Genomic DNA, 19,494 nt, shown 5'->3' with positions numbered 1-19,494 from the left:
TATAACTTTTACATGTATCATTAGCTATTTATATAGCACTACTAATTCCGCAGCGCTGTACAGAGAACTCACTCACATCAGTCCCTGCCCCATTAGAGCTTACAGTCTAAATTCCCTAACATACACAGAGAGACTAAGGTCAATTTGATAGCAGCAAACTCACCTACCAGTATGTTTTTGGAATGTGGAAGGAAACAGGAGCAAATCCACACAAACACAGGGAGAACATACAAACTCCACATAGATAAGGTCATGGTCGGGAATTGACCCCAGTGCTGTGAGGCAGAAGTTCTAACCAATAAGCCACTGTGCTGCCCATATAGTAATACTGCAAATAAAGCAATTAGACTGCTGATTTATAGCACAAAAATCCTTATGTTCAGAAAATGATTGAATTGCCATATTGTAATTTATTAAATGTAAAAAGCCTGTATATCAAACCTTTGCTAACGATTAATATATTATAAATAACATTATTCCAACACGTGCATTATCCAATGTGATGAACATTAACACTAGGTTATAGGAAGGCACCTAGAGCTGGGGATAATATATATAATTCTGAGTCCTCTGTCTACTAATAAATTACTGCCTTTTAGCTATCATAATAGTTGTAAGAGGAGATGGTTATACTGACTCCTTTTTATAATGCTTCTTTGTCTACAGACTCAAAAGATTTGAATTGCCACTATACGATACAGAGACTCCACTGCTAGTTATCGGATTTAGCATATGCAGTGTGGTTGTCTGCCTGAAAGCAGTAAGGTGCTTAATACACTGAGATAAAGTTTGCTACAATAATTGAAATGATTATTATTTTTATGGTTTAACATTTAGTTTTTTGACAATAATGTTGCAGATCGCAATGCTAGCTATAGAAATAAAATTATTAATTTTGTTATTAATGTGGAGGTGTGGCCAATAGCAACCTATCAGATTCTAACTATCATTTTCAACAATCTTCTAGATAATTGAAAGCTACTATCTGATTGGTTGCTTTGGTTAACACCTTGTTAGAAGCTTTTCTAAAACTACCCAATGATCATGTAATTTGTTGTATGTTTGAAAGTCTAGTGGCTTCTTATTGGTCCTCCCTCTACCACTCACTATGTAGCATCACATAACTGTACTTTTCAGCTGGGACTTTGATACAAACCACGAAGCCCTGAGAACAAAAACAGCCACATGGACCAATTCCCAGATCTGTGGGGAATGGTGCCATAATTACAGTGTTCACCCTACCTGGAAGTGCTGCTGACAACTCAGATCTCATATAATGATTTCCTCTTTCTTTCAGTACAAGCATCATGTTCAACATCTGCAAGAGATATAATTGAGTCATTTGCAAAGTAAGTCTTGGATAAAATCATATATTTTGTCAAATGTAAATAAATTAAATAAATAAACAATTTGCAAAAATATACATGTTCTGAAAGATACTGTCTGGAAATTCAAAACAATATTTCCGTTTGCATCTCAGTGTCCAGTGTCCCTCTGGCTGCCTTTTGAGTGAAAGCTCTGTCTGGGGATCTGATGTCTACACAGATGTAAGATAAAATAAACGCTTTTAGGCTCATAATTCCATTTTAGAATGGCTAAATTTAATTTAAATAGAGTCAATCGATATTTTTCATGTAATGTTCTGCCTATTGTTCTCTTTAGGATTCTTCCATTTGTCAAGCAGCTATCCATGCTGAAATATTGAGCAGTGACGGAGGGCTACTGTCAATGGAGAAGACACCAGGTCAGGACAGTTACAGTGGATCCACAAGAAATGGAATCTCAACCAATAACTATGGAGCTTGGAGTGGATCATTTGTGCTCCATAAACCTTAAAGCAAATGCCTCGGGCAGCACTATTCAAGAGGCACCATATATGTGTTTATACTTTGTTCTTTGTTTTTTTTCTTTCTTCTTTTTTGTTACTTGGTCTTTACCAACTACCAATTTTCCCAATAAAATGAATGAGGAAAGTGGTGCTAGACAGAGGGACATAAGCATGTGAACTCAGGGCCGGATTTACTGCTAGGCAACCTAGGCACCTGCCTAGGGCCTAGCGGCTCTCTGGGGGCCCAGATGGGGGGGACAAGGGAGTAAAAAAAAAAATCGGCCCCTCCCCCGATTCGGGGTGCCGCGACTCACACTGCACCAGGAGGCAGTTCCTGATTCGGAAGGGACTGGGAGCCCATTGATGTGAGGTAAGCTGGGAGCTGAAATGGTGATAGACCTCAGGCACAAGCAAATAGTAATTTGGAGAGGCTGATGATTCTCTGGGATGCAGGCAGACTTCAACGTCGTTGGGCAATGACGTTACAACTTTGAGAGATCTCCCTGTGAGCTGCAGGCAGGCTGGTAATGTAAAGGGGTCCAGGTGCTGATAAGAAGAGTACAGGAAGGGGGTGCTCAGCAACAACAGCAGTCTCATCAGGTGGATGCAACAACTGTCTTATACTCACATGTATCTGCTTGTAGAGGATATATGCTGCTTGTAAGGAAGTGGGGTGAAGAAGTGCCACACATACACCCTCACTTCCAGCACTGCTGATACATAATGCTTTACATTCTTTACTAATTCTTTACAAATTCTGGGTAGACTTTTCCCCACAATGTCAATATTCTGTATATTTTATCTACTGATAGAAAGTAGCAAGACAAACATACATATAATGGCTCAATGCCACATACTAGGGGGGGCTGGGGGGGGCCCAAACCAATATCTTGCCTAGGGCACCATGAGGTCTAAATCCGGCTCTGTGTGAAGTACACAAAGTTATTCATTCAGAGGATATTCCCATCCAATGCCAAGGGTGTAAACTATTTTAAACAAAAGCCTGGAAGATTAAATATCTAAGTAAATGGAAAACAATAACCTGTTTGACATTTGACATTAAATTACATTAAACGGTCAGAAAGGGATTAACAAACAGGAACAGATAAAAGCACTGTAGAGAGGCATCAACTATCTTAGGTTTGCTACATCATTATGTAAGAAGGTGCAAGCTGATGATGATGTAGAGATATTCTTTGCTATATCTTATACTGCGTAATAATTATTTCTGTTTTAATGGACAGTTCTACATGCAGGATTTCAGCACAGTAATGTGGACCAGGTTCGCCCAGAGTTATACAAAGTTATTTATGGCCTTTTGGGAGAAACATCATGTGTGGAGTGACCATTCATATGGGGCGAACCTGGTGTCCTGGTACAGATATATAGACGACATTCTGTTTATATTGCAACTTTGCAAACACTTTTTGTAAACGTAACTTACATTCAGTTTGTGGGCAACTCAGCATCAGGCCCTAAGACTCTGTTTCTTCTTTTAGTTTTTTCTTTCCTAAAAACTGAATATCCATACACATTTAAGATATAAAATGATACTCCTTCCTATGGAATGCTGCCAATTTACAATAATGGGTGCCACTTCCCCTTACTTACAATAAGAAATACCAATATATGTTTAAATATCAGGCACAAACCATGTATGACAATTCATTATATATGAATCATATACTAAAGTACATGTTTAACTTTTCAAAATTTTCAGAATAAGTCATTTGATAGACATTAATCTCAGTCAATAGGATCAAAGTTCTTTTTCATAAATTTCCAAAAATAGTTTGTCATGCAATCTCCCAAAGGTAGTAAATAAATGGGAAAGAAGGAGATAATCATAACATAGCATAGTATTTTAAATAAGTAATAAATCTATAAATCCCAAGTACTCTAAGTTGGTAAGGTGAATTTCACGGTTTTAATTACATCTTGTGCTTTATGTCACTCGCCGGGCGATGGGGCTGTAAACCCGATCCCCGGCACACTTACCTGCCTCAGCCGACCGCTCTCTCTGTCCTGGGCGCCGCGATCTTCACTCTGGGTCTGCGCATGCGCAGACCCGCTCCATTCATTTACTCGGCTCCTCTCCTATTGGCTAGGAATTTTGGCTCCAAGTTTAAAAGGCACCACCTCTGAATCTTCAGTGCCTGTTCTTTTTGTTCCCTTCTTGGTGCTAGTAGACGTGGCTCCCTGGTTCCTGCTTGTCCGCAGAGCTGACACTCTACTCCAGTGCTAACATTTCCCTCCAGTGAAACCTGCTGATTACTGACCTGACGCTTCCTGTTTCTGCCTCTATCCCAGTGGTAACCAGTCGTCCGCAGAGCTGACACTCTACTCCAGCGCAAACTTGACCATTCCTGTAAAACCTGGTGACTACTGAACCAACACCTCCTAAGTGTTTCTGCCGCCATTCCAGTTGTAACCAGTCGTCTGCAGAGCTGACACTCTATTACAGCGCTACACCACCATTCCTGTTTAATCTGCGGACTACAGAGCTGACTCTCCCTAGTGTTCTGCCGCCATTCCAGTGGTAACCTGTTGTCTGCAGAGCTGACACCTCACTCTGTCTCCCTCCGCCACTCCTGAAGCGTCCGCCAACCTCTCCTGCTCTCCTCAACAAGTTGTCTGCCATTGCTGACCCTCTTTGCTTGTTACTCTAAGAAGTTTCACCTAGAACTCCTAGTAAGGGCTGCGACGTGCAAGTTAGACACAGCGAAGACCAAACCACCTTGCTGCTGGTCCCTGGTGAATACCGCCTCCTCGTTAGACTCCGCGCCTTACTTGAGTATTGTTAATTTAGGTAAACTGTAGGAACCATTCCAGTGAACCGTGATACTTTATTCCTGTTTTTTGTGCATCATCAGTCCTGCTTGTGAATGCACTTATGTTATCCAACCATCGATTTACATCAATTCACATCAATTTAGCACAAATCACTAGCTGTGACCAATTCTTCCCTTTAGGTAACTTCCTTCTTATGGTCCTTTGCTTTGTTAAACTAAATATACATATAAAACAAAACAGTAACCAGAATCTGGCGCATTTCCCTTAAAACTTTCAATTTAATAAACAGTCATAAAAGCGCACTCACAATTTAAAAGGAATGCATAAGCAACATAGTAATAAATCGTCATAGGATTAAAGCAAATTCTCTCCTACCAGAGTCTCCTGGTGATATCAGTGTTCTGATGTTAAGTCCAGGGTTAAGCATCTGACATAAAGCATCTTTCTTCCGACGGGGTCACTCCTTATGCTCGGCCAATAACGGCTACCTCTTCTTCACCTTGATCCCCTTCTCCCATTCCTGAATCCAAGATTTCTCCCGAGCTGCCCCTCTCCACTGGAATGACCTCCCATGCTCCATCCAACTGTCCCCCAACTTGTGCTTCTTCAAGCAGGCACTTAAAACTCACCTCCTCCTCAAAGCCTACCAGCCTTCCACCTAATCCTCTCTCCATGCTCATTCTCTTCACCTCTTTCCTCCTGGCCCCCACTCATTCCTTTTGCATTTGATCCCTTCTTCTTGTTTCTGCTGTCTGTTTGCTCTCCCTTTAGGATGTAAGCTCTTATGAGCAGGGCCCTCCTCCCTCCTGTCTTTACACCATTTCTTCTGCTCTAACTTCTCTGTAATTGCTGTGTCTGGGTGCTTCTGGAGTCTTGGTTTTTGTTCTGTTCTGTTTTACCTTGTACTATCAACTGTTTGTACTGTGTAAGGCACTGCAGATACCTTGTGGCGCCTTACAAATAAACGATAATAATAATATTATTAATAATATTAATTTCTAGTGATCCCATTAATTGCCAACACGTTTTCTCAAGAAAGACCCCAGAAAGCTTGGTGGAGCGGTTAAACCATACATGCTGAGGAAAGCATTGGTGCATGAGAAAAAAAGATTGGGACACTTTTATCCCTTATTTGTTATTTGCCACCCATGAGGAATCTCAAGCCTCAACAGGGTTTATTCCAGTTGAGTTATTGTTCTGGAGACAGCCATGGGGTATTCTGGATATGTTGAAAGAAGGGTGGGAGCAGCAAGTTCCCAGAGAGACAAATCTGGTACAAGTTGTGGCTCAAATGTATGAGAGGTTGGAAAAGATAGGGCCCATTGTACAAAAACATGTAAAATAGGCTGAGGAATGGCAAAAGAGAAGTTATGATAAAACTGCGGTAGTTCGATCTTTCAATCCAGGGGTCAAGGAGGACTGAGGAATCCACTAGTGAGTGGAACAGCCCTATTCTGCTTGTCCATAAACTCAATGGTAGTATTTGGTTCTGCAATGACAGTTAAACATCATATCCCAATTCAATGCCCACCCGATGCTTTGGGTGAATGAACTTGTAGAAGCTCTAGCTAGTAGTAACTATTTGACTACTCTTGATTTAACAAAGGAGTATTGGCAAGTTCCCCTTACTTCTTCAGCTAAGCAAAAAACTGCATTTTCCACCCCTAATGGTCTCTTCCAATATAAAGTTCTACCCTTTGGGTTGCATGGGATACCTACCATCTTCCAAAGGACCATGAACAAATTGCTATGAACCCATACAGCTTATGCAGCTGCTTACTTAGATGACTTAGTGATTTATACCACAGACTGGAAGTCACATGTGGTGAAAGTCGAGGTGGGTTTAGCTTCATTGAGGTCCATAAGATTGGGAGCTAATCCAGAAAAGGGTGCTATAGCTATAAGAGAAGTAAACTTTTTATGGGACATTTTTGGGCAACTGAAAATAAAACCACAACTAGACAAAGTGGAAGCAGTCAAAAACTGTTCAAGACTGGGAAAGAAATCACAGTTAAAACTTTCCTAGACCTAGTAGATTACTACAGGGAATTTGTAAGCCATTTTGCCACTAGAGCTGCTCCACTTACAGGATTGAGTCGCAAGTTGCTTCCAAGGGAACAAAAATATGCAACCATAGAGAAGGAATGATTCACCATAAAATGGGCAACAGAGGTGCTGAGCTATTAGCTTCTAGGCAGACCATTAACAACAAATCATGCACAATTGCAGTGGATGCAGAACAACCAGGAGATAAATGTCAAGGTAACCTGCTAGTTCTTGGCACTGCAACTTTTCAGATTTAGAGTAGAACCTAGACCAGGGATTTTGCACAAAAATGCAGAAGCGCTGTCACTGAAATTTGTACTTCTTGCGACGTCCACGCCACCATACTTGATGAAGCTAGGCAGAGGGATATGTTACCAATGGAGTGGTTTCTCACAGGCCTCTAAGGTATTTAGCTGCCATTCTGCAGGGCAAGTTACATATTTAGACAGCACTGCACCTTGATGAGAACTCCTCTATAAAGAAAAGGTGGGAGTGTCACCTGTCCATCAAGTGAGGGCTGTGGGAGGAGTGCAAAGTATTTAAGCCTGAGTTGTTCATTATGCAACGTTGGCTGGTAAGTACTAGTAGTGAGTTAGGGTCACAAGAAAGTGTGTGTAACTTTATGCTATGAGCTTCTTTGCCATCCTGAAAATAAAAGCAAATTACAAAGCAAGAAGTTGTGCATGTGTACATCACGCCAACCAGGATAACTAACTACATAAAGTTTACACCTGTGGGAAGAGGTATGATGTACATAGCAAGTCGCATTACCCTGATGCAGACTATAATAGAGAATACGTGAGTGAATAAAAGCCATTTCTGTTCAGAGTTTGGTTTGGTTTGAAAAAAGTGAAGGCTCAACTAAACATGGATTGTAAAGAGGTCATATGAGAACAGGGGAAATAACAGGGCAGACATAGGAAGAACTCCCAGGAGAGTGTTGTACTGTGTTTTCTTGTGGCTGTGCTCCATGGTAGAGGTTTTACTTCCTATTTAACTCCTGAATAACCCTTACTAATCTTGTTGACTATTCTTAAAATACAAATGACAGCGATTTGCCACACGAAAAAGGGTAATGTATTAGGAATTTGTGCTGCATTCATCCATTGCCTACTCAGGACCCCTAACAATAATTATGCACATTTCGATGGGATCCTTGTTGGCGGGATGCCACAGGGCACTTCTCTTTTAAATCAGGAAAAGTCTACTAATCACTACTAATTATAATTGCTGTGCACACACTGCTGACAAGCCAAACACATGAAGTATTATTTCCATCCATTGTTAGCACAGTTAATGGAATTGCATAGTAAAATCAGAAGTGAAGGCATATATGAGTCGCTCGGCGCAGACGAAGTAAAGGACGGACACACAAGAAAACCAGTAGCCATACAGCAGGAATAATTACTGTAACATTAAACAGGTAGGAAAACAATTCTATTTATTTATTTTAGTTTACTTTTTATTGTACAGTAATTGAGATATCTAAATTAGTTGGAGGTGAAAACTACTGTGAAACATTGTGTGGAAATGGGCACTAGGGGCCTGATTCATTAAGAAACGTAAGGGGAAAAAAAGGAGTAAGATTCCTTCTGGACAAAACCATGTTATAATGCAAGGGGTGCAAATTAGTTTCTTATTTTGCACATAAGTTAAATACTGGCTGCTTTTTCATGAAGCACACTAATATTTGATAACTTATTTGTACACTGAAATTTAAAGTTAATATAGGACATGCCCTACCCCAAATATAAATCTGCCACCACATTTTAAATTTACCTCCACCTCCAATGCAACATAGTTTTGCCAAGGTTCAAAGTTACTCATTTTTTGCTTTACTTTCCTTAATGAATCAGACCCTAGAACTGTAAGCAATAATGATAGTGTAGAGTAGAAGAGTGCTTTAAAGTAGCAGAAAGGCAGAAGTTGGTGTGGAGTAATGAGAAAGTAAGACACATTTGCAGATATGTATCATTCAGTCAGATTAGCTACACATAAAGCATATTTTAAATGGAAAATAAAGGTTATTTATGAAAGTGCAATACATGCGGACAGAAAGTGCTTTTCTATCTGTTCACACACAGTACATATATAAGTGTACCCCCATATCTGGCTTTGTGAAATTGTGAGTTTAGTAGAAATGTGCATAGTTGAAAGAGTACAAACATGACCTCATAGTTAAACCTACTACTACTTTACTACTATTTACCATGTGTCCTACCCTGCTACCTTAACCTACACCCTAGCACAATTGCTGGCAATTGTGACGAAATTCATATACCTTGGAGGTTAGTCTTGACTTTAAGGCAAAAGACTAGGGGGTAGATTTATCAAACCTTCTAAAAGGTTTAACAAAGGAAAAGGGAGGTGATGCCCATTGCAAACAATCAGATTTTATCTATCATTTTCTATACTTTAAAGTCAAAGTGCAATTTCATACCTTGATAAATTGAACAAACATTACCACAGAGCTCACCCATCACTGCTCTTTATATGAATTAACTTTCATAAGATTTGTCCGATCAGCACACTGTAATATGCTACATAAATCACTGAAATAGAGGACTCTTGTTAACACTACTGCGTTCACTGATTCTAGCATATTCCACTCCCTTCCACAACTTCCCTCTTTTATAAATCTTAATGACTTGATACCCCATTGTTATGTACAGTATATATTACTGACTGTCTTTAACCTGAATCCAAATTTATATTATTGTAGGTCTACTTGTACCATTGCACTCTTTTACATCTATCACCTATTTGTCTGTATATAAATGTATTGTTACTTGCTATTTGACTTAATGTAGGTCCACATAATAAATGGCCTTAATGATGTTCACCTGAAAAAATAAGAGAACTTGGTTGACTGATTTCAGCCCTGAATGTCCATTAAATAAATAGGCGACTCTTAATTGTACCAGATCCTTGTCCCTTATTGGTTGTAAAGCCCTGTGCTCCCCATTATTTATATCATCCATATGTTCACATTACTTGTGTAAATCCTGTTCTTCCCACCTAATAAAAAAAAAAGAAAGAAGGAAGAAAGAAAACAAAAATAGAGAAAGAAAAAAATAATTTACTGACTGCATTGTGTATTCTGCAGAAGATTCTTCCTCCTAGGAGCTGCATTCATTAACGTCATTGACCGATGCCAGCCCAGTCATTGCTCCTGCAACCACATCTCCCGTCCTCCAGAGTCAGATTAAGGGGTGGCGCAGGGGGCACGTGCTCCCACTCTGTCAGAGGGCCCACTGGACCAGGTACTCTTAAGGGTTGCCAGTGGGGGCACAGTATGGTACTTGGTGGATTGCCTCTCCTCCAGGACCAGCCACCTTCCCTCCCTTCCCCTAAGTGTGGCCTCTTCCTATCCCCATAAGAGACGGACAAAGGTGTTGTCCCATGTGTGCAGAGCTGCAAGAAAGGCAGACAAAAGAGTCTGCCTCTCCAATGCAGCGTGGATGGAAGAAGGTAACTGAGGGAAGGCAGGGGGGTATCTTACTATAATCTGTGAGGGAAGGGAGGGGGGAGGTATCTAACTATTATATGTGGGGAAGGGAGGGGATAGCCTACCATAATATGTGCGGGAAGGGAGGAAGTATCTTACCATAATGTATGAGAGAAGGGAGGGGGGAGGTATCTTACTATATGTGATGGAAGGGAGGAGGTATCTTACTATAATGTGTGAGGGAAGGGGTGGATATCTTACTGTATTGTGTGAGGGAAGGGAGGGGGGTATTTTACTATGATGTTTGAGGGAAGGGGGTTTAATCTTACTATAGTGTGTGAGGGAAGGGAGGGGGTATCTTACTATAATGTGTGAGGGAAGGTTAGATGGTATCTTACTATAATGTGTTAGGGAAGGGGGGGATATCTTACTATAATGTATGAGAGAAGGGAGGGGAGGTATCTTACTATATGTGAGGGAAAGGAGAAGGTATCTTACTATAATGTGTGAGGGAAGGGGGAATATCTCACTATAATGTGTGAGGGAAGGGGGGTTAATCTTACTATAGTGTGTGAGGGAAGGGAAGGGAGGGGGTATCTTACTATAATGTGTGAGGGAAGGGTGTGATATCTTACTGTAATGTGTGAGGGAAGGGAAGGGAGTAAGCAGGGCCGGATTTACCGCTAGGCAACCGCCTAGAGCCCAGTGGTACCCTGAGGGCCCTGCCAGAGCTGACAGTGAGCAGGGAAGGCAAGGCAGAGGGGCGCTCCCCTCCGCCTGCCATCCCCCTCTGGCCGCCAGCATAACGCTAATAAAAGATTTAAGAAAAAGAAATAAAAAAGAAGAAAAAAAAAGTCAGCTGACCGTCGGGACCCGGCAGTCTCTTCTCCTTCTCTGCCACTGAAAATGACGTCATTTTCAGTGGCAGAGAAGGAGAGGAGCACTGCCGGAGCCGAGAGGAGGAGCAGTGGCAGCGCGCCATAGAAAAAAAGAAGTAAACAAGGAGAGAACAGAACAGAGAAAAGGAAAAGGAAATTAAAAGGTAAGTTAACTAACGGATGGCCCATGAAAGAGGAATTTGGAACAGGCATTAATGGAGGGGGCATGATGGCAGAAATGTGGGGCATGAGGGGCATAATTATAGAATATGGAGCAGAGGGGCATGAGGGGCATAATAATAGAAATATGGAGCAGTGAGGCATGAGGGGCATAATAATAGAAATATGAAGCAGAGGGGCATGAGGGGCATAATGTTAGAATATGGAGCAGAGGGGCATGAGGGGCATAATGTTAGAATATGGAGCAGAGGGGCATGAGGGGCATAATGTTAGAATATGAAGCAGAGGGGCATGAGGGGCATAATGTTAGAATATGGAGCAGAGGGGCATGAGGGGCATAATGTTAGAATATGAAGCAGAGGGGCATGAGGGGCATAATGATAGAAATATGAAGCAGAGGGGCATGAGGGGCATAATGGAAAAAATATGTAGGAGAGGGGCCCTATGAGGTCTAAATCCGGCTCTGGGAGGGAGTATCCTTCTATAATTGTGAGGGAATGGCGGGATATCTAACTGTAATGTGTGAGGGAAGGGGAGGTATCTTACTATAATGAGTGAGGGGAGGGAAAGGGGTATCTTACTATAATGTGTGAGGGAAGGGGAGGGGGTATCTTACTATAATGTGTAAAGGAAGGGAGGGGGTATCTTACTGTAATGTGTGAGGGAAGGGAGGGGGTATTTTACAATAATGTGTGGTGGAAGGGGAAGTTAATCTTACTATAGTGTGTAAAGGAAGGGAGGGGGTATTTTACTATAATGTGTGAGGGAAGGGAGGGGGTATTTTACTATAATGTGTGAGGGAAGGGGAGGGGGTATCTTACTGTAATGTGTGAGGGAAGGGTGGGATATCTTACTGTAATGTGTGAGGGAAGGGAAGGGAGGGGGTATCTTACTGTAATGTGTGAGGGAAGGGAGGGGGTATCTTACCATAATGTGTGAGGGAAGGGGAGGGGGTATTTTACTATAATGTGTGAGGGAAGGGAGGGGATTATTTTACAATAATGTGTGGTGGAAGGGGAGGTTAATCTTACTATAGTGTGTAAAGGAAGGGAGGGGGTATTTTACTATAATGTGTGAGGGAAGGGAGGGGGTATTTTACTATAATGTGTGAGGGAAGGGAGTGGGTATCTTACTGTAATGTGTGAGGGAAGGGTGGAATATCTTACTGTAATGTGTGAGGGAAGGGTGGGATATCTTACTGTAATGTGTGAGGGAAGGGTGGAATATCTTACTGTAATGTGTGAGGGAAGGGAGGGATATCTTACTGTAATGTGTGAGGGAAGGGTGGGATATCTTACTGTAATGTGTGAGGGAAGGGTGGGATATCTTACTGTAATGTGTGAGGGAAGGGAGGGGATATCTTACTGTAATGTGTGAGGGAAGGGAGGGGATATCTTACTGTAATGTGTGAGGGAAGGGAGGGGGTATCTTACTGTAATGTGTGAGGGAAGGGAAGGGAGGGATATCTTACTGTAATGTGTGAGGGAAGGGAAGGGAGGGATATCTTACTGTAATGTGTGAGGGAAGGGAGGGATATCTTACTGTAATGTGTGAGGGATGGGGGATATGTTAATATAATGTGGGACGAAAGGGGGATATCTTACTATAATGTGTAATTTCAGCAATAATAGTGGAAAACTGATGTAATTAGTATGGAGAGAGCTGGCTTTGTAGTCTTGAATAAAATGACAGCTAAAATAAATAGCATTGTAAATCACCCAAACTTAAAACATTTTAAATACTAAATTAACATATTAAAATAAATCCAAAAAATATAAAATTATTATATTTCACCTACTACAATAACATGGAACTTGCAGTGTTTTCTAAATAAATGACCTCCACTTAAAACAACATTAGTGAATTTTAGTCATACTTACCTACGTTCTCTAATCTGCTTCCGAGAGATGGGCGTGCCCGGAGGGCAGGAGGTGCAGAGTGGGGCATATCGCGTCATTCTTCCCCCCCCCCCCCCTCCTCCCTGCGGCAAAAAGGATGTTTTGTCACGGGGCGGGGCCAAAATGGCGCGATTAACCGCAAATCGCATCATTTAGTGGTGGCTGCAGTGGGATGCGGGAGATTTGCCAGCTCTCTCGGGAGTCCGGGAGACTGACCCGAATTTCGGGAGTCTCCCGGACATTCCGGGAGAGTTGGCAAGTATGATTTTAGTAATCTATAAATGCATTCTGAATCTGTCTGTCCACACAAGAAAGTGACTGACATAAAGCTAGAGGGCAGAGACAGATAAAGAGTAAAATAAATAAACTGAGCATTATGAAGTACACTGGTATATTTAGAATGGGGGAATTTTGATTCATGGTGACATCTTTAACAATCGTATTAAAGAACTTCCAGTTTGTGCAGATGTTTTACAGTATATACAGAGGGCTACACTCATTGTTTAAATCTCAATAGTCAGAAAAGCAAACAAAGTAAAGTAAAAAATGAACATTATTTGCCTAGCACTCTGCAGGCTTCATTTGTTTATGAAAATATAAAATGCACTGAAAGAAAGGTCAACAAAAAGGTAAAGTCTCTAAGATCCTAAACACATAGCACGAGCACCACTTACTGTGTCACATTATATAAATGTTTGTGATATTTGTGGATTTATGTATAATTATAAGGCAAAATATATAAATGTAGGGAAGAAGGTTAAGTTCTGTAAAAGCTGAATAGTAGTGCAGTAATTCAGGGACCAATAGCAGAAGATGTAAGAATGGAGATTCCAGTATTATCCAATAAAAAAGGCAATATAAAAACACTATCTTTACGAATGGAGCGCTCCATTCCCTGTTGTCCGGTGAGTGGCTTTGCTGCCTATATTTGATACACTTATTAACAACTGCTGAGCACACTTAATTGTTATTTGGAATATTAAAGGATATTACCAGCAGGGCTGCCGTCAGAAATTGTGGGGCCCTGTACAAATGAAAATGTAACAGGCACCCACTCCAAAAATGACTTTGGCACACTCACATCATTCATCCAAAAATCCTTCCCCATGCCAACCTCCTTCCATCTACTTAAAGTACACAGCAATCAGAGGCGGATCTAGCAAGTTGTGGGCACCAGTGCAGGGAAGCAGGAGGAGGCAACCGGGGCCCACAACTCGCTAGTTCCGACCCTCTGCACCTGTCATGCAGCAGGCCCCATTATCTCCATGGGCCCCGATGCTTCGCACCTACCGCACCAATTGTAGTTACACCACTGCCGGCAATGTTGTATGCAGCTAACAGCTCCCGCTTCACCATTCTGATTTATAAAGGCATTTCACAAAGGCACAGAAAGGCTTATTCTCACTAGCACCTGATGTCATAGTAAAGCAAAAATCAATAATTTCTCAAAAGACATTATATATACAAAACTTATAAAAGAGGCTGGTGCTATATAATGTAACTAAAAACAGGCAGATGTAAAATGAGAGGTGAAAGAATAATTGGTAAGATAAGGGCCATATAGCTGTGGTAAATATGGATTATTTTGACTTTTTCTGCCTGTATATGAATGGAAATATATAGACAGCTAGGTCTATGTGCATTTAAGGTATGATTCCACTAATTTAGACCATACTCCCATCAGCGGGGATGGATAAAAAGCCTTAGGGCTCAAATAATGCAGTATGACTGAACATGGGGTTGCATGAATATTTTCTTGTAAAACCTGACTTTGAAAAAATTGCAATGTGTAATTTTCAAACAAGAGTTTCCATTTCACAAAATGTGACAACAGTGAATAATTCTGCAGTGGCTCTAGGCAACATGTGCTGATGCATGTTTCTGAGTAGAAGTTAGTTACTGCCAAGAATATCAGATTGATGATCAATTTGGCCACTAACATGTGCCTTGCCAAACTACTGGACTGTATTGCACTCACATGCATCTACACTTCATTCTGTGTCTTCTCTACCTCCCTTATCTCATTACCATAATCTGCACTGGTTCCATATTTTGCTTCCTTCACTCTGCCAAAATCCTCTCCTTTGCACATGCAAACTGCAGCTTTTCTGCAAATGCAGCCACCTTGCTCCATAAGCATGTATGCACAAATCAACAGAAATATAGATTCACTCGTGCGGATCGAGGTTCACAGCAGGCACAAAGTTTTGTTTTAACTGTGAAGTGGTTGTTTTGTGCTTTGCAAATTACTTCCACTATGTTTTTCTGTAAAATGCATTATGAAGTAACTTTTAAACAAATTATTTTACTTTTATATTTCACAGGATGCACCTGCTGTTTTCAGTTACCTTTATCCTCGCATTTTTCAGACATGCAGGTATGTAAATATCACATTACGTATTAATTAGTAAATGCGTTCTTTCTCTGTCAGGCAACAGTGGATTGCACTCTGATGTACCAAGTGTATGGTGATTACTAGATCTGTTACCAGTATCCTTTCCCTGTCAGGTGACAGTGGATTGAGCTCTCTTGTGTTTAGGAATTTGATGATCACCGCTACATGTCAGGTCTATAACCGGTGTCCTTTCCCTGTCAACCGGCGGTAGATTGACGCATCTCTGATCTGTTACTAGCATTTCTCCTTATGAAGTGGCAGCGTATTGTACTAGTCTCATGTATGTGCAAGATGTCTGCCGCTATGCAGTGGACTAGTTGCCTAACAACATAGTAGTGTCCTCTGCTCCCACACAGCCGGCACCTCATTGATTCAGTTGGTTGCTATGGAAATAACAAGCAGCATCTCTTCAGCTCTCAGTCTGGCAGCGTCAGCTGTGCAGTCACTTGTTGCACTCATGCAGGTAATCATTCTGCAATATCTCATTGGTTCTGCTGGCTTTATAAACCACTGTCTGTTACCATACCAATGCTGGTCATAGATCTTGCTTGACCAAGTGTGCCTTGTATCCTGACCTGTTCTGTTCTCAGTGTTTGACCCAGATTATTTAAAGGATTCTCTGTATTTTTCTGTTCCTGACCTTGGTTTGTTAAACAAATCTGCATATATATATCTACCTAAAATATTTGAAATATGGTTTGTGTTGATTACTAGAAGTATATCTAGGTTGATTTATTGTTTATGCTATTGAAATTACTGAAAAATGAAATGTGCTATGGTCATTTTTTCTACAGAAACACAGATACAGCCCTGCCAGCTTGGATATGCAGGTAAAGTAAATCAGAATTGCTAACTTTATGATGTTCACCTCTGGTAGTTCCTGGAGGAGGGGGTATTGGTGGGGGGGGCTTGGTGAATCGTGTCAATTTGGCCCTGCCCCCAGTGACATACCCATGATGCTTACCCATCATTTTCACTGAGAATCGCATCATGACGGCTCTAATCCTGTCTACTTCACTAGTGAAGTGATCAGATGCAAGAGGATGCCTTACTCTCCCGGGTGAACGGGAGACCTACCCGGAATTCGGGAGTCTCCCAGACAGTCTGAAAGAGTTGGCAAGTATGAAGTGAATCCAAGTTCAATATTAAACCGTAACAACAAATATTTGTTTCATAATTTTCTTTATAAGTTACACAACTAATACATTTACAAACACTGTAGCGCAGATACTGTATGCAGAGAAGGGCAGTGCAGCATTTATAAAAACTGTAATGACGCTTTGTCTGTACAATCGTACCCCTTTATAATTGATGATATGCCTGGAGCCACAGCAATATTTTGTATCAGTAGTCAATGCTTCCAAAGCTGTTGAAGGTTATTGAATTTTTTTTCTTCTGGCCACAGATTTCTAGTTAGCCCTGATCCTTGAAGATAGGTAACAGCGACAGTTAAAGTAGCAATTTACAAGTTATACCTACAAATCATTATATCTTTTTCAAAATCTCCTTGGAGGGTGCAAAGTATGGCTGCCAGTCATACACACAGGCTTATGGCTCTCAGCATGTTATGTGAGGGCAGTGGGAAATACAAATTCGCCCTTTATTCAGGATTGGATTACGTCACTTTAGTAGACTTAAAATTTGGTATTTGAACATAGGAAATGTCCTAAAAGGTTCCATAACTTTAGGGGATATAGGAGGCAGCTAACTCACCTGGGTGAGGGAGGGACATGGCTCAGGTGCAGCAATTGTAAAGTAGCCAGTTTAAATTGTTATACTAATTAATGTACACCTATAATGGATTATTAAATACCAACGAATCAGTTGTAATGGTTACATTACTCTCAAGGTTTCAGGTGGGATTTCCACCTCGTGTCTCCAGTTACTTAGGGTCTTGGGAACAGTATATATATGTGCTGACATCAGATTATAACACTGAATTACTTACTAGTTCATATGATGTACTTAGAAAAATATGTCGATAAGGTAGGAGGTTATATATATTCAAACATGCTAAATTGTGCACGAAAGAATGAGAAAGTGTAGTTCTTGCAATTTATAGCCAGTCAATATCTAAAGTTCCATGGGTTATAGCTGCTTTATGACCCTAATTTCTGTAATGTTAACAATCCCTAAGGATCATAGTTGAGGAAACAATATCCTATGCTATCCGATTATTAAGTTCATTTTATCGCTTACCAATAAACATTGTCCAATGCGATTATTGTGGTTCCAACGCACAAAGATATTTAATTGCATAATATAGCAGGATTTACAAAAAGCCATCATAATGCATAAAATATATTACAATAAAGCAGGAAAGTATAAAAATACAGAATACATTGCATTTTCAGTAGCGCTTCACCCGGTCCTAGGGTATACAGCCATGACATCTGTTGTCAGGATAAAAAGAGAGCTAGTTGGGCAAGAGATACTTGTTTATATGCAGTTTCAGTTAACAAAAAAACACTGATGATGTCACTCTGTACACAGACAACACGTAAGGAGGTCTTCATTGGCTCAGGGTTCAGGATTGTCCAGTATAATGCAAATCATAGGTCAATTCAAAGGATTCCTCTGATAAGGTGTGGCCAGCTCACTCCAACAGCTGAGCACATGTAGTGCCTGAGAGAACTGATCTAATCCAGCTTTCACCAACCTATTAGCATTTAAAACTAGGGATGTGCACCGGCGACTTTTGAGGTCTCGTGTTTTGTGTTTTGGATCCGGATTTTCATTATTTTTGGGGTTCGGATTTGTCTCGCAAAACACTTGACGAAAGGTCTTGGTTCGGATTTAAGGTTTTGGATTCGGATTTTTTTTGGAAAAAACATAAAAAGTTTAAAAATCAAGTTTTTGGGCTTATTTTCACTCCTATGCTATTAGTAACCTCAATAACATTCAATAACAAGCATTTCCACTAATTTACAGTGTATTCTGAACACCTCACAATATAGTTATTAGTCCAAAACGTTGCAACGAGGTATCTTTCTGGACTGCGTAGAGGAGTGGGTCACCACAATATATATAATAAGAAAACCATCAACTTGTATGATTCGCACCAATAAATGTACCTGGACTGCGTAGAGGAGTGGGTCACCACAATATATATTAAAAACCCTGAACTTGTATGATTCGCACCAATAAATGTACCTGGACTGCGTAGAGGAGTGGGTCACCACAATATATATTAAAAACCCTGAACTTGTATGATTCGCACCAATAAATGTACCTGGACTGCGTAGAGGAGTGGGTCACCACAATATATATTAAAAACCCTGAACTTTTATGATTCGCACCAATAAATGTATCTGGACTGCGTAGAGGAGTGGGTCACCACAATATATATAATAAGAAAACCATCAACTTGTATGATTCGCACCAATAAATGTACCTGGACTGCGTAGAGGAGTGGGTCACCACAATATATATTAAAAACCCTGAACTTGTATGATTCGCACCAATAAATGTACCTGGACTGCGTAGAGGAGTGGGTCACCACAATATATATTAAAAACCCTGAACTTGTATGATTCGCACCAATAAATGTACCTGGACTGCATAGAGGAGTGGGTCACCACAATATATATTAAAAACCCTGAACTTTTATGATTCGCACCAATAAATGTATCTGGACTGCGTAGAGGAGTGGGTCACCACAATATATATAATAAGAAAACCATCAACTTGTATGATTCGCACCAATAAATGTACCTGGACTGCGTAGAGGAGTGGGTCACCACAATATATATTAAAAACCCTGAACTTTTATGATTTGCACCAATAAATGTATCTGGACTGCGTAGAGGAGTGGGTCACCACAATATATATATAATAAGAAAACCATCAACTTGTATGATTCGCACCAATAAATGTACCTGGACTGCGTAGAGGAGTGGGTCACCACAATATATATTAAAAACCCTGAACTTGTATGATTCGCACCAATAAATGTACCTGGACTGCGTAGAGGAGTGGGCACTGGGCACCACAATAAAATATATAAAAAACCTTCAACAGGTCTGCAT

General features: G+C 40.7%; 2 protein-coding genes across 2 annotated transcripts in view; both read left to right on the top strand.

Moving 5' to 3' along the window:
- LOC142099110 (uncharacterized) overlaps positions 1 to 2,682 on the top strand; it is a 29,021-nt gene extending 26,339 nt beyond the window's left edge. The window contains exons 7-10 of the mRNA XM_075182261.1: positions 667 to 765; positions 1,298 to 1,349; positions 1,481 to 1,547; positions 1,663 to 2,682. Of these exons, the coding sequence (XP_075038362.1) occupies positions 667 to 716 (50 nt within the window). The 3' untranslated portion in view covers positions 717 to 765; positions 1,298 to 1,349; positions 1,481 to 1,547; positions 1,663 to 2,682. The remainder of the gene's footprint in view (positions 1 to 666; positions 766 to 1,297; positions 1,350 to 1,480; positions 1,548 to 1,662) is intronic.
- A 5,234-nt stretch (positions 2,683 to 7,916) lies between these two features.
- Positions 7,917 to 19,494, top strand: part of LOC142099111 (cysteine-rich secretory protein LCCL domain-containing 1-like) — a 45,284-nt gene continuing 33,706 nt past the window's right edge. The window contains exons 1-3 of the mRNA XM_075182262.1: positions 7,917 to 8,090; positions 15,396 to 15,448; positions 16,261 to 16,296. Of these exons, the coding sequence (XP_075038363.1) occupies positions 15,397 to 15,448; positions 16,261 to 16,296 (88 nt within the window). The 5' untranslated portion in view covers positions 7,917 to 8,090; position 15,396. The remainder of the gene's footprint in view (positions 8,091 to 15,395; positions 15,449 to 16,260; positions 16,297 to 19,494) is intronic.

This window comes from Mixophyes fleayi, chromosome 8 (assembly GCF_038048845.1).
Source record: "Mixophyes fleayi isolate aMixFle1 chromosome 8, aMixFle1.hap1, whole genome shotgun sequence".
NCBI lineage: Eukaryota > Metazoa > Chordata > Amphibia > Anura > Limnodynastidae > Mixophyes > Mixophyes fleayi.
The sequence above is the reverse complement of the archived record's forward strand: the minus strand, read 5'-3'. Positions and strand labels throughout refer to the sequence as shown.